The sequence below is a fragment of the Callithrix jacchus genome, chromosome 4, assembly GCF_049354715.1.
Source record: "Callithrix jacchus isolate 240 chromosome 4, calJac240_pri, whole genome shotgun sequence".
NCBI classification, from domain to species: Eukaryota; Metazoa; Chordata; class Mammalia; order Primates; family Cebidae; genus Callithrix; species Callithrix jacchus.
Window position 1 is genome coordinate 177202168 of NC_133505.1, and position 11827 is coordinate 177213994.

Consider the following 11827-nt stretch of genomic DNA (forward strand, 5'->3'; position numbering starts at 1 on the left):
TAACTGTATCGTATATACATACACAGACACATACACAAAATTAATACAAACTGCATATATATACTTAAACATACATAATATGGACTAATAGGACAGGACTTTCTAAATTACAAAAAAAAAATAGCCAAGTAGACAATGACATTAGCAAGTGATGTTACCTGTGAAAATGTGAGGATTTATGGTGGCAATGCATTTCAGAATTAACAAGCATGTGTTATAGGGCAATGTGAGCCAATGTAGATGAAGGAAATAAGCTTGAGAAATTTATCAATTAGCCGTCAGTATTCAAGCACTGACAGCAATGTGTCTTCAGGGCAGGCATCAGGCATCGCTGGTGCTGAGAGAAACTGGGAATTACCAATTGTGAACTGCTGGGGGTTGGAAGGAAACTTAGCGTAGTCTTAGGGGCCACTTGCTTAAATAAATGTATCATCAAACATAATGGGCCAATGGTCAGCCCTTTGAAAACTGATTTCAGGGCCTTCCTTTCCTCAGGCTGCTGCCTCCTAGGCCAGATCCTTTCCCTGGTTTACATACCATAACCGTTGTATTCGCGATAGGAAACTATACAATGCTGACATGGAAAGCGAAGACCATCTTTTCCTTTCAGTGTCTCTGTAAGCAAGGCCACTGGCTGACCAAGATCCATTCTGAAGGTAGAGAGTCTCTTTAAATTCCAGCTTTGTGATTACAAAGCCACTGTTGTTCCTGATCCTGCCAACTGTGATACTGTTGCTTCAGAATTACTGGGTTTCCTGTTCACCACACTCACCGACCTAAGGAGGTTTGGTATTTTTCTGATGTTATGGGCTTCCAGTACATACTAGAGCCTGTGACAATCAGCTGATGATCAGACAAGTTTGTTGGGGTTTTACCTAAGTATTTTTCTTTGTGTTTTAAAAAACTTAGGGTGGGAAATGCTCTCACAGTGAGATGGTTTAACTTCATTAGGCACATAACCCATTTTTATTATAGAAAGAAATGCCTGTATAAGTAAAAAGATCATTTTCGTTAGTCCCACCATTTACAGGTAAGCAGTGCACTAAGTATACATCTTTGCAGATTTATTTCTATGCACACATACATGTACAAATATTTTTACAATAGAGTTATACCATAAATACCACCTATAATGGTATCTCAGTTGTCAATATATGTATAAGATTCTGTAGCCTTCCACTGTGGATGTACCAAAATTTATTTAATTCTCTGTCACTGGACACTTTTGTTTCACTAATATGTAGACACGCATAAGTAATGTCTCAACATCTCTGCACCTCTATTTTTGGTATAAGTATTTCCTTATGATAAAGTTCCAGAAATGTAATTGCAAGGTGTAAAAGATTGTTAACACATCTGAAGGCCTTAAGATGCCCTTACGGTGTATTTGTTACATCCTGCTTCCACACAAATTCTTCTGTATAGCCAGTACCCAAGCTGCAGCTCTCAGCACAGGTGAAGACAGCCAGGATGCCCCAGTCAATGCTCTTGCCCAGTCTGTCAGCCTTCAGGTAGTTTAGGAGCTGAGGCATGACCTGAGATGAGGGTGACATACAGTTAGAATGCTGCCTCACAGCAGGGAGCGCTACTTTTAAGAGACTTTCTTGGCCAGGATGATAAGGGGGATCCTGGTCTTTCAATCCTTAAACAGGATTAACGACAATATACAATTGGTATATGTAACAACCTAAAGCTATCTTATGACTTGAAAGCCCCACTCTACTTCATCTGACCTTCTGTTTGGTATGTCTTCCATTTGAGAAAGAAGTTCACAAGTGGCTGCTAATGAATTATTTTCATTACTAATATACCATTCAAAAGGGCTGAGGCTTCTATTTGGGCAACTTTATATCATTGCAGATGTTGTTACTCTTGACTCAAGAAACACCGATTACTAGTAATGACACTATGATATGGATTCAATATACAAATCCTGTCATCTCATTTTGGACATTGAGAGCTTTGGCACTAAGAACCAAGCATAGTTTTAGATGTGGTCCTCATAATTACTTTTTTACCCAAAGAAACAAACCCAGTATTAGCTATGACTTAGGTAAGGTTAGTGAATCCATAGCTCAAGATCATTTCCACCCTACCCAAATGGATTTTGGTGCTAAACAAATCCGTTTGTGTGTGGGGGGGTGGGGGGAAACGACATTTATCTTTAATGCTTATATCCATTTGTTCTTCGAACAAATCCACAAACCAAGATTAAATGTTGAAGACCCCCCTCTTAAAAGTATGGAGTCAAAAGACTTTATTTAATTGAACTAGAAAGGAAGGTATAAATTTTAAAATAAAAGTTAACAGAGGCACTAAAAATAATGACATAGCCGCACTGGAGGTGGAGGACACTCTAGATATCCTCATCTTCACAGAAGTCAGTGAACAAATAGTGTCTGAAAATTAGGAAACAAAAAACAAAGGATTCCTTCCAGGGAACTAGCCCCAAGGTGAGGCAGGAAACTGATGATTCTCATTCTGTACTGCCATGTTGACCCATGTGCACAAATTACCTTGGTAAAGTTTTTAATGCTTAAAAATATTAATCATGGTGATCACACACTAAAATGGTCCTTATTTAAGGTCATACCTGGAATTCAAATATTCTCTTGGCACCACAGGGGCAATCCGGAATATCCTTTTCTTGAGGAATATTTTCACCAGAAATCCAGATGGGGGCAATACCTCTGCCATATCTGAGAATCTGAAATCAATGAGGATCATGTTCAAATAATTATACCTTACCTAAAAGTTTCCAATGATAACACGCTCTCTGATGATCATTTAGAGAAACTCCATGAATGTTCCCACTCTTGATGTAACACTGACCCAAAAGGCATGTCATAGTTCCCCCATCAGACCTGGCTGTGCCAGTGTGCCATTCATGCCTTTTCGAGCACCTCAAAGTGATTATTTCAGCTTATCTGACTCAGGGGCATAAAAATGTATTTCCTAGTTGATGCTTTTATTACCTAATGTTGGAATCTTAATACTATGAATATACTGTGAAGGGACTAAGAATGAGCCTTTGGTTCTCCATTATCAGGTTCTGACTGTAGAATTCTGCCTACCTTCTGTGGCTACCTTCATAGTTAAAAATTTGAGGAGGGACAAATAGCAAGTAAAACACAGTGTTTGGAAACAAGACTACAAACCCAGGTAAATGCCACCGTAATAAGCTTCCTATGGCACCTGAGTGGTTTTCTGTATTTGTCTAAAAGCATATGGACTGCTAAGAACTGCCTCAGTGTTTAGGACCTAGATCTACTCTTCCTGTAAAGCCCTGGGTATTTACTGGATCCAGTGACTGGTTTACGGGAATTTAGTTTTCTCTGATGATTTATGTTAATGGAGAAAATGTTGACATGTCATATTTGTTTCACAAGCCAGAGGTACCTGTTGGAAAAGGGAAAATAACATTTTTTCTTTTTTGGGGCCAATGGTGCCTAAACCTCATGTACCATAGGCAACAGCTCATTCATCTCCCATCCCTGATGCTTTCTTTAGAGAATGATAAACAGTATAACCTTTAGTCTTTCAGTAACTATTAAATGGATCAGCACTGCAAAACACCTTTCTACATGGCCATCTGTGTGAGGAACTCCTCTAACAAGATAACAAAAACCTGATTTTACAGGCTCCTAAGGAACAGACTAGTGTTACTATGAAAAGTTAATTCTTCTCAGAGGTTATACTCATAAAACATGGCCTGAAGAGAACACAATGAGGAGTCTGTGTTTACTTTACCTGTTCTGGTTCAAGGGCTATCTGAGTTTTAAACTTCTGAAAAATTTCATCTTCCCTGGATTCATGTTTTGCCATGGAATCCAGTTCTTCCTCAAGTGCTTCACCTGAAAAATCAACATAACTATGATGGAAAACCGGAATAATCTTCACAGTTTGACAATTCACACATGGTGAGGGGACTCACTTTTAATCGGATAGCTTTCCCTATTTATTTACTCGTTAGAGTTGTACCATCTGAATTTCCAGGTACTCCATTCAGCTCTATTATATGGGCTTCCATTCAGTACATCTCTTTAAAGCTTCAAAATAACAGAATGGTCAAGTCAAGGGCTTAGGACTGCCCAGCACATCATAGAACATCCAACATATGTGAGCCCTTCTTATCACTGGTATCCTCAGCTGGTACACTTGCTCACTCACTCATCAAATGTTCATTTCCAGCCAGGCATGGTGACTCACACCTGTAATCCCAGCACTCTGGGAGGCTGAGGTGGGCAGATCCCTGAGGTCAGGAGTTCAAGACCAGCCTAGCCAACATGGTGAAACCCACCCTGTCAGTACTAAAAACATGAAAATTAGCCAGGCGTGGTGGCAGGTGCCTGTAATCCCAGCTACTTGAAAGGCTGAGGCAGGAGAATCACTTGAATCCAGGAGGCAGAGATCGCAGTGAGGTGAGTTGAGCCATTGCGCTCCAGGTTGGGCGACAGAGCAAGAGTCTGTCTGCCCACCCCCAAAACAAAAAGTTCATCTCCTCCATGTTCCTTTTTGGGATTATAGCCACTCTGAGCCACTACTGTCCCCAACAGACCTGTGTCTCCAAGTATAGCCATTAGTCTTGTAATGTACATTAAAATATAACTGATATACCCTGAGTCAGAGAAGCTAAAATAACAGCTTTAATGAAACTGGAAAGGCATTGGTGGTGTTCACTTGCACTGTCAGATCTGATGGAGAAAGTGCAGGATGCCTTCAGATTCGCGTTTCATCAAGTGTACCTGGAAAGTTTTAGTATAACCTTTAGGACACAGTAAACGCTTTTCCCTCAGGCCCTGCTGCCTCCCGCCAAACTCCCTCATCTGGGAACTCAAGCTCGAGTCTCAGGTAAGACACAGCTACCTCCAGGAAGCATTTTTCTTTTTCTTTCAATTCCCCTTTTATTTTGGAAAATTTTGAACGTACACAAAAGTGGAAAGACTATAATGAACCACCACATACCATCAATCAGTTTCACACTATCAAGTCCACTGTGTCCTTTCTCTCCCACTTCCAACTCAGTTATTCTTCATCCCACACATGTCACTTCATTCATAATTTAGTTATGTACCCCTAGAAGGCAAACTCTTTTATTTATCAATTTGAAAATAATGAATCTGTTCCCAGGTATCTTACAAAGATGAAGTATCATTTTGAACCCATTAAACATATCTGATGCAGTTAGTGTCCTTAGGGATGTTCAAACTGTCCATCTTTTGCCAGCAGGAGCCTTTTCATGTTGCATGAGTTCTGACATGGCCCTAGTAATCACTGCTAGCTTCCTTAATCTTTGATATGACAAGTTCCCACATTATTTGAATACTTCCTGACCCAGTTCTGGAATCAACCACCTCTCCAAAGAGCCTGGAGTTCCTTTTAGAGAGAGTAGACACCATCAACATTGTCTTCCTCCCATGCCCAACACCTCAGTTCTCATAATTACTCATTTGCTTTATCCCCCCAACACACACAAAACTGTCTCAAAATAACAGCAATAGTCTAGTAATAACACGTTTACTGAAAATACTAACAGTGTTCATGTTCTTTTCATTCTCAGGGTCTATTCCATTAGAGATGTACTGTCCTATGTTTTTAAGTCGCCTAGAAGAGTTCTTAGTGTTGTTATATGACTACATAAAGAATTTTTTTTTTTTTTACTTTTGATGATTAGGGACTGCTTTTAAAAACTTATTTTACTTTATAATCTTAAAATACACAGTTCCACAGTCACATTTACACAAACAAGGCATATCTGAAGTTCAGCTTTCATCCTTGAGCCTCCTACTCTAGGCTCTCCCTTCTAAAGGTAAGCATTTTCATTATTTATCATTTTATCATATAGGTATGAACATACACATGTGACCCCTTCCAGGCAGTCTTCAGAGATGTCACATGTGTTCCTATGGCACCTGTATTGTACTCTTACCAGTCATTACATGGAATTTAACTTCCCTAAGTATTATTTGGGATGCTCCATGAGACTGAGCATCTGACCACTGGAGTGTCGCTTCCCATTATATCCCTATTAGCAAGCATGAGGTCAGGCACAGAGTAAGACTCAAACATGTTTGGAATGTATGACTGGGATGAACTACAAAGCAGTAAGCTGACATTTTCATTTTGAGTCTATAGTTTTGTGGTGGTTTTGTGTATGGCTCAAAGCTCAAATTGTGAAGCTTAACATTATTAGACCAAAGCAAGTTATACCCAGAACCTCAATTTCCTCACCTTCAAAATGAGCCAGTTTCTGACTTACTGGTCTGCTGTCAGGATTTTAATGAGCCCATGCACAAACAGCCCTTTATATAAGATAAGTGCTGGATAAATGTTGGCTACTATAATAAAATAAGCCTCTAAGATAGTTGCTCAGCATAAGCACTATCCAAGGGTATGCACTGTAGATAAACTGACAAAATTGTGTACCTAAAACTGGCCAGGTGAAAAAGAAACTTTTAAGGGGCCCTTCTGCATGCCTGACACTGTGCTAGGCACTCACACTATCCTGACCTGAGAAACAGATCTGGGAGCCAGAGGAACTTACCAAGCCTCCAGCATCTTGTGCAGCGCTACTCATGGGACCATCCGGATACCCCCCTCGTTGTCTTTGTAGGGAGCAGAACACACCTGATACATGTCAAGAAACAATGTCCAGGAAGAATATTTTCACCTGAGGCAATATCTGAAAATTGTAGGCTATGGCCTCCAGAGTCTTCCTCTCAGTACCTCTCTTACAGACACATCGAGCCCTTTCTTCCAAGCATTATGTTTAATCACTTATGAAATCTTGAAACTGCTTACCCATGCTCCCTATAATCTCTGAGTAATCTTCCTTTTCCACAACCTCAGGGAATATTTCGTCTTCTGTTTCTATTACAATTTCGAATTCTGGAAAAAGGAAGTTGTGGTCTGGAATTCTATGGTCCAAATGATCTGAGACAGAAAAGACAGCACTATTAGTAATGATTTAGTTTTGAAGACAGTCTAATAATTTGCTGTCTCTAAAGTACCACATTCCCTATAGTAACAGTTATCCCTATTATTACATGTAGTTCTGGGATTTTACAGAAAAGGTCGTAAATTAAATGCCTATTTGGTGATATTACTCAGTGATTCAGACTTCAGAGCCTCTTTTTTACAAAGGTGTTCCAGTTAGGAAAAATTCTGACGTATTATACTTTTCATAATTTTAACTTTAAAGTTTCCTGGAAATACCTGGGTTGACAAAGGCAATGAAACTGAATTGAGAAAAAGATGACTCACCTGGTTGTGCACAAGCCTGCTTATGTCCCAGTCTCCAGTCTAGGGTCTGATGCTCCTTGCTGCAGTAATACACTTTGTGGCATCTGGAGCACGTTTTGGGGCCTAAACAGCCACAAACCCTGCATAGATGAGCACCAGACTTAAGTTGGAGACACACTGATTCGGTTTCTGGGGAAGGATTCTCAGAAGGTGGCTCATATGAATAAAAATCATTTTTCCTGGGTAGCTGATTCCTAAAAACTAAAAAAGAATGCAGAGAAAGTTTTATCAGTCAAACAAAACAGCAATTCAAATATCTGAACCTCTACACATAAAAGATTTTTTTTTTTTTTTTTTTTTTCCTTAGAGAAATGAATGTTTTTTCTTTCAGGAATAAGCTTTTAAAATCCAGAAACTAGATTTTTCTTCTGGTACACGCAATAGAGTTGCCTCCTGGAGCTGGTTCGAATTAATTTCATAAGACTAATAATTAAGACCGACTGCCAAAAATAAGAAAAAGCTACTGGGACCCATCTTTCCAAGACAATTCCTATTACTGAATAGCACTATACCGAGTACCCATCGATTCACAGCTGGGGGTTACCAAGCGCGAGGGCACAGACACTAATTTAGTAAAAATGAGGACACCCTGGAACGGCCCGGGAGAAGGTGCTCCTGGGGCGGTGCAGAGAGGAAGCTCCGAGAATGGGGCTGCAGCGGTGCTTTCCGATGTACCCCTAGTCACTCCCGCAATTTCAACGACGCGTGGCCCCATCCCGACCCCAATGGGCCACGCACCTCGCAGGCCGGCGCAGCACGGCGGCTCGCGGCAGCAGAAAAGGAAGATGCCGCGGTGGAAGGCGTCGGCGCGGCCGGGCAGCGGCGCGTACACCTGCAGCAGGAAGGAGAGCGGGCGGCCGCACAGCGCGCAGGCCAGGGCCCCGGGCCCCGGCAGCCCGGACGCGCCCAGCCACGCCGGCCGCCCGCCTACCTTGCTGGGGAACTGCTCGCTGCGCAGTCGCCACGCCGGCGCCAACTCGGCGAAGCCCAGCTCCACATGTCCCGCCCGGGAGGCAGCCATGCGGGGCGCAGGCTGGGTGACGCGCAGCCCACAGCGGGACCAGAAGGCGTAAGTTGGGTGCCGGACCGGAAGGCAGGAGGAGGGAACCTTTCCGGAAGACGGGAGGCGGGAACACGTTTGACAAGGGCGGCTCCAGGACCCCTGCGAGGGGACGGGGCGCAACCTCCCGGCGTTGGCTCCGCCCCTGGCGCCTCTGCTTCCGGGCCGCTTGCCTGGTGCCTCCGGGTGCTCAGGATTGGCCTTCGGGAGAGTCGCAGCTGGTGACGGCGGCGCTCCGCCTCGCCTCTGCGCATGTCCTGCAGGGGCCTGCGGGTGGGCGCCATGTAGGCAGAGCCCCGGCTCAAGCCTTCCCTGCTGGTGCCCACTTCAGGACGTGGGAAACTTGTGTGCTGGCCAAGTGCCACTCAGGGAGCAGGGCTGCACGTTCTGCACATGTACCCCAGAACTTAACGTATAATAAATAATTTTTTTAAAAAACAGTAAGTTAAAAATGCCAGGGAAATAAAAAAGATAAAGGTTGAAGAGGTAAATTGAGGACTCTGCAGTGGAAACTGAGAACCCTGTGTGTCCTGAGGGTAATGAAGCCTCTGCACAGAGTCTGTTCTGTCAGTCTTAAGATCTCTGTTTATTTTATTTTATTTTATTTTATTTTATTTTGAGACGGAGTTTCGCTCTTGTTACCCAGGCTGGAGTGCAATGGCGCGATCTCGGCTCACCGCAACCTCCACCTCCTGGGTTCAGGCAGTTCTCCTGCCTCAGCCTCCTGAGTAGCTGGGATTACAGGCACGCACCACCATGCCCAGCTAATTTTTTTGTATTTTTTTTAATAGAGACGGGGTTTCACCATGTTGACCAGGATGGTCTCGGTCTCTTGACCTCGTGATCCACCCGCCTCGGCCTCCCAAAGTGCTGGGATTACAGGCTTGAGCCACTGCTCCTGGCCAAGATCTCTGTTTAATGCTGGCTTGCTGTGTCTGAATTTCAAGGGAGGAGTGTATAATGAGGCATGCCCAACCCCCACTTCCCATTATGGCCTGAACTAGTTTTTCAGGTTAACTTTGGAATGCCTTTGGGCAAGCACAGAGTCCTTCAGCGGGTTGGAGGGTTTAGAATTGTATTGTTGGTTTGCAAAGGTCTGAAAGAAACATGTACCATCTATTCTTTTTTTTTTTTTTTTTTGAGACGAAGTTTCGCTCTTGTTACCCAGGCTGGAGTGCAATGGCGCGACCTCGGCTCACCGCAACCTCTGCCTCCTGGGTTCAGGCAGTTCTCCTGCCTCAGCCTCCTGAGTAGCTGGGATTACAGGCACGCGCCACCATGCCCAGCTAATTTTTTGTATTTTTAGTAGAGACGGGGTTTCACCATGTTGATCAGGATGGTCTCCATCTCTTGACCTCGTGATCCACCCGCCTCAGCCTCCCAAAGTGCTACCATCTATTCTTTATAAGGACTTCTACCTGTGAGGTTTCAGTTACATAACAAGACCACAGTTGTCAGGCAGGTAACCTCTTCTCCACTCCCATACCCTGTTATGCCACAATCCAAACCCCCATTCTCTAACCTCAAGATGATGTATAAGCTTCTGAACTCCATTTGGGGCTTGAGTATAATCACTCTGGTTCTCCCCCATGTGCATGTTAATAGATTTGAATGCCCTCGGTCCAGTTAAATTGCCTTTTGTCAGTTGACTTTTCAGTGACCCTTCAGAGGGCAAAAGGGAAGCTTTCCCTTGGCTCCTACAGTGGTGTTAATGGAAGTAAAGTCATCAATAACATTTATTTCTGAGAAAAATCACAGTTTAATTGGCAGTATGTTTGTTTTGCTTTTTTTTTTGAGATAGAGTTTTGCTCTTTCACTGAGGTGAGGCTGGAGTACAATGGCGCAATCTTGGCTCATTAGAACCTCTGTCTTCCAGGTTCAAGCATTCTTCTGCCTCAGCCTCCCTAACAGCTGGAATTCAAGTGTGTCCCACCATGCTTGGCTAAGTTTTCTATTTTTAGTAGAGGTGGAGTTTCACCATATTGGTCAGGCTGGTCTTGAACTCCTGGCCTCAGATGATCTGCCTGCCTCCGCCTCCCAAACTTCTGGGATTACTAGTGTGAGCCACCATGCCTGGCCAGCAGTATATTTGTAATGGTACATAAAATAATGTCTTTTTTTTGTTCTTTGGGTTTTTGTTTTTTTTTTTTTTTAAATGGAGTCTTGTTCTCTCACCCAGGCACTGGGCTCTGAGAAGTGCTAACTTTAGGTATGACCCAACACATTTCCAGCTGTGGTTTGAGAAAAGCAGGGGTAAAGAAAATTCTGTGTTGCACCTCATATAGCAGCTCAGCCACAGTGGAGTAGAGCACCAAGCAGAATCTTAGAGTTTCTGAGTCCAGGCCTAGGGTCTTGGTCAGCATTTCTGCACTTTCCCTGAACCAAAGGTCGAGTCCCAGACATTGCAGAATGTATCACAAGCTTACTAAAGGGTCCTTGGGCTTTAAGGGAGAAATTGATGATGATCTGGCAGAACCCCCTCCATGGGCCAGTGGTTTTGGCAGCCATAGAAGAGGATCCTCTGCCTACAGATGAGGGAAGGAAAAGTAGAAAATTCTTTGTCTTATGGCCTAAGTGCCAGGTTAGGTATAGTAAAATATTAAGAGCAGGTAAATATTAAAGATTTTATACTTCAATCTCTGGCTCCCAGATAGCATCTATGGACCCACTCATGACTACAATAACTTGCCACCCTGGAGGTAGAGACACAAACCTGGCTGGTTTTGCCACTTATTAATCACAGAGTCCTAGGGCTGTGAGTAAATTTATATGGTGGCCAAGTACTGATTACAGTGGGCTTTGGGTGAAGCCAAGTTCTGTGCCTACTTCAGGTGTGAACCTGCACAGTACCAGTGGTGGTGGTTGCAGAGGTGCTTATGTTACCCCAATCCCACCTCCATATGCCTCAGCACAGAAAGAGAGACTCTGCTGGTTTGAGAGAAAGTAAGGAAAGAGGACAAGAGTCTCTACTTGATAACTCAAGATAAGTTTTCTTGATGTTAATCCAAGACCACCAAGGCAAGACCTCTATTTGTTTGCATAAACTACTGTGTTACTGGGTTTGCAGCCCAAGTCTCTTTGAATACCTGGAAAGTTTTTTCAAAAATAATGGGCACAAACAAGCCCTGTGAAGACTACAATAAAGACTGAACTCTTGAATGCCCAGATCCAGATGAACATCTGCAAGTATTAAGACCATCCAGGAGCACAAGACCTCACCAAACATGCTAAATAAGGCACCAGGGACAAATCCTAGAATAAAAGAGATGTGTGACCTTTCATACAGGCAATCGAAAATAGTTGCTTGAGGTGATTCAAAGAAATGCAACATAACACAGAGAAAGAATTCAAAATTCTATCAGATAAATTTAACAATGATATCAAAATAAAAATAACAGCAGAAATTCTGAAGTTAAAATGCAATTGACATACTGAAGAATGCATTAAAATTACTTAAAAATAGAC

General features: G+C 42.9%; 1 protein-coding gene across 2 annotated transcripts; it reads right to left on the bottom strand.

Annotated features, from left to right (window-relative positions):
• Positions 1-937: 937 nt before the first annotated feature.
• On the bottom strand, positions 938-8395 carry PDCD2 (programmed cell death 2). Of its 2 annotated transcripts, XM_008995419.5 has the most exons (6): positions 8041-8395; positions 7264-7503; positions 6802-6933; positions 3751-3854; positions 2594-2707; positions 938-1535 (listed from the first exon to the last, which is right to left on the bottom strand). In XM_008995419.5, the coding sequence occupies exons 1-6, from the start codon at positions 8321-8323 to the stop codon at positions 1377-1379; spliced, it is 1032 nt and encodes a 343-aa protein (XP_008993667.4). In that variant the 5' UTR covers positions 8324-8395; the 3' UTR covers positions 938-1376. The 2 variants fall into 2 exon arrangements, 1 of the variants encoding a protein (XP_008993667.4); XR_004742245.3 differs by lacking the exon at positions 3751-3854.
• Between the last annotated feature and the right edge of the window lie 3432 nt (positions 8396-11827).

What these genes read in the sequence shown, in the direction of transcription:
- PDCD2 (XM_008995419.5), bottom strand. Translation starts at nt 8,323, where the DNA reads ATGGCTGCCTCCCGGGCGGGACATGTGGAGCTGGGCTTCGCCGAGTTG. An exon ending in GCAGGCTTGTGCACAACCAG is followed by an intron (nt 6,934 to 7,263) that starts GTGAGTCATCTT and finishes TTTCTGTCTCAG; the next exon opens with ATCATTTGGACCATAGAATT. An exon ending in AGAGATTATAGGGAGCATGG is followed by an intron (nt 3,855 to 6,801) that starts GTAAGCAGTTTC and finishes TTGATTTTTCAG; the next exon opens with GTGAAGCACTTGAGGAAGAA.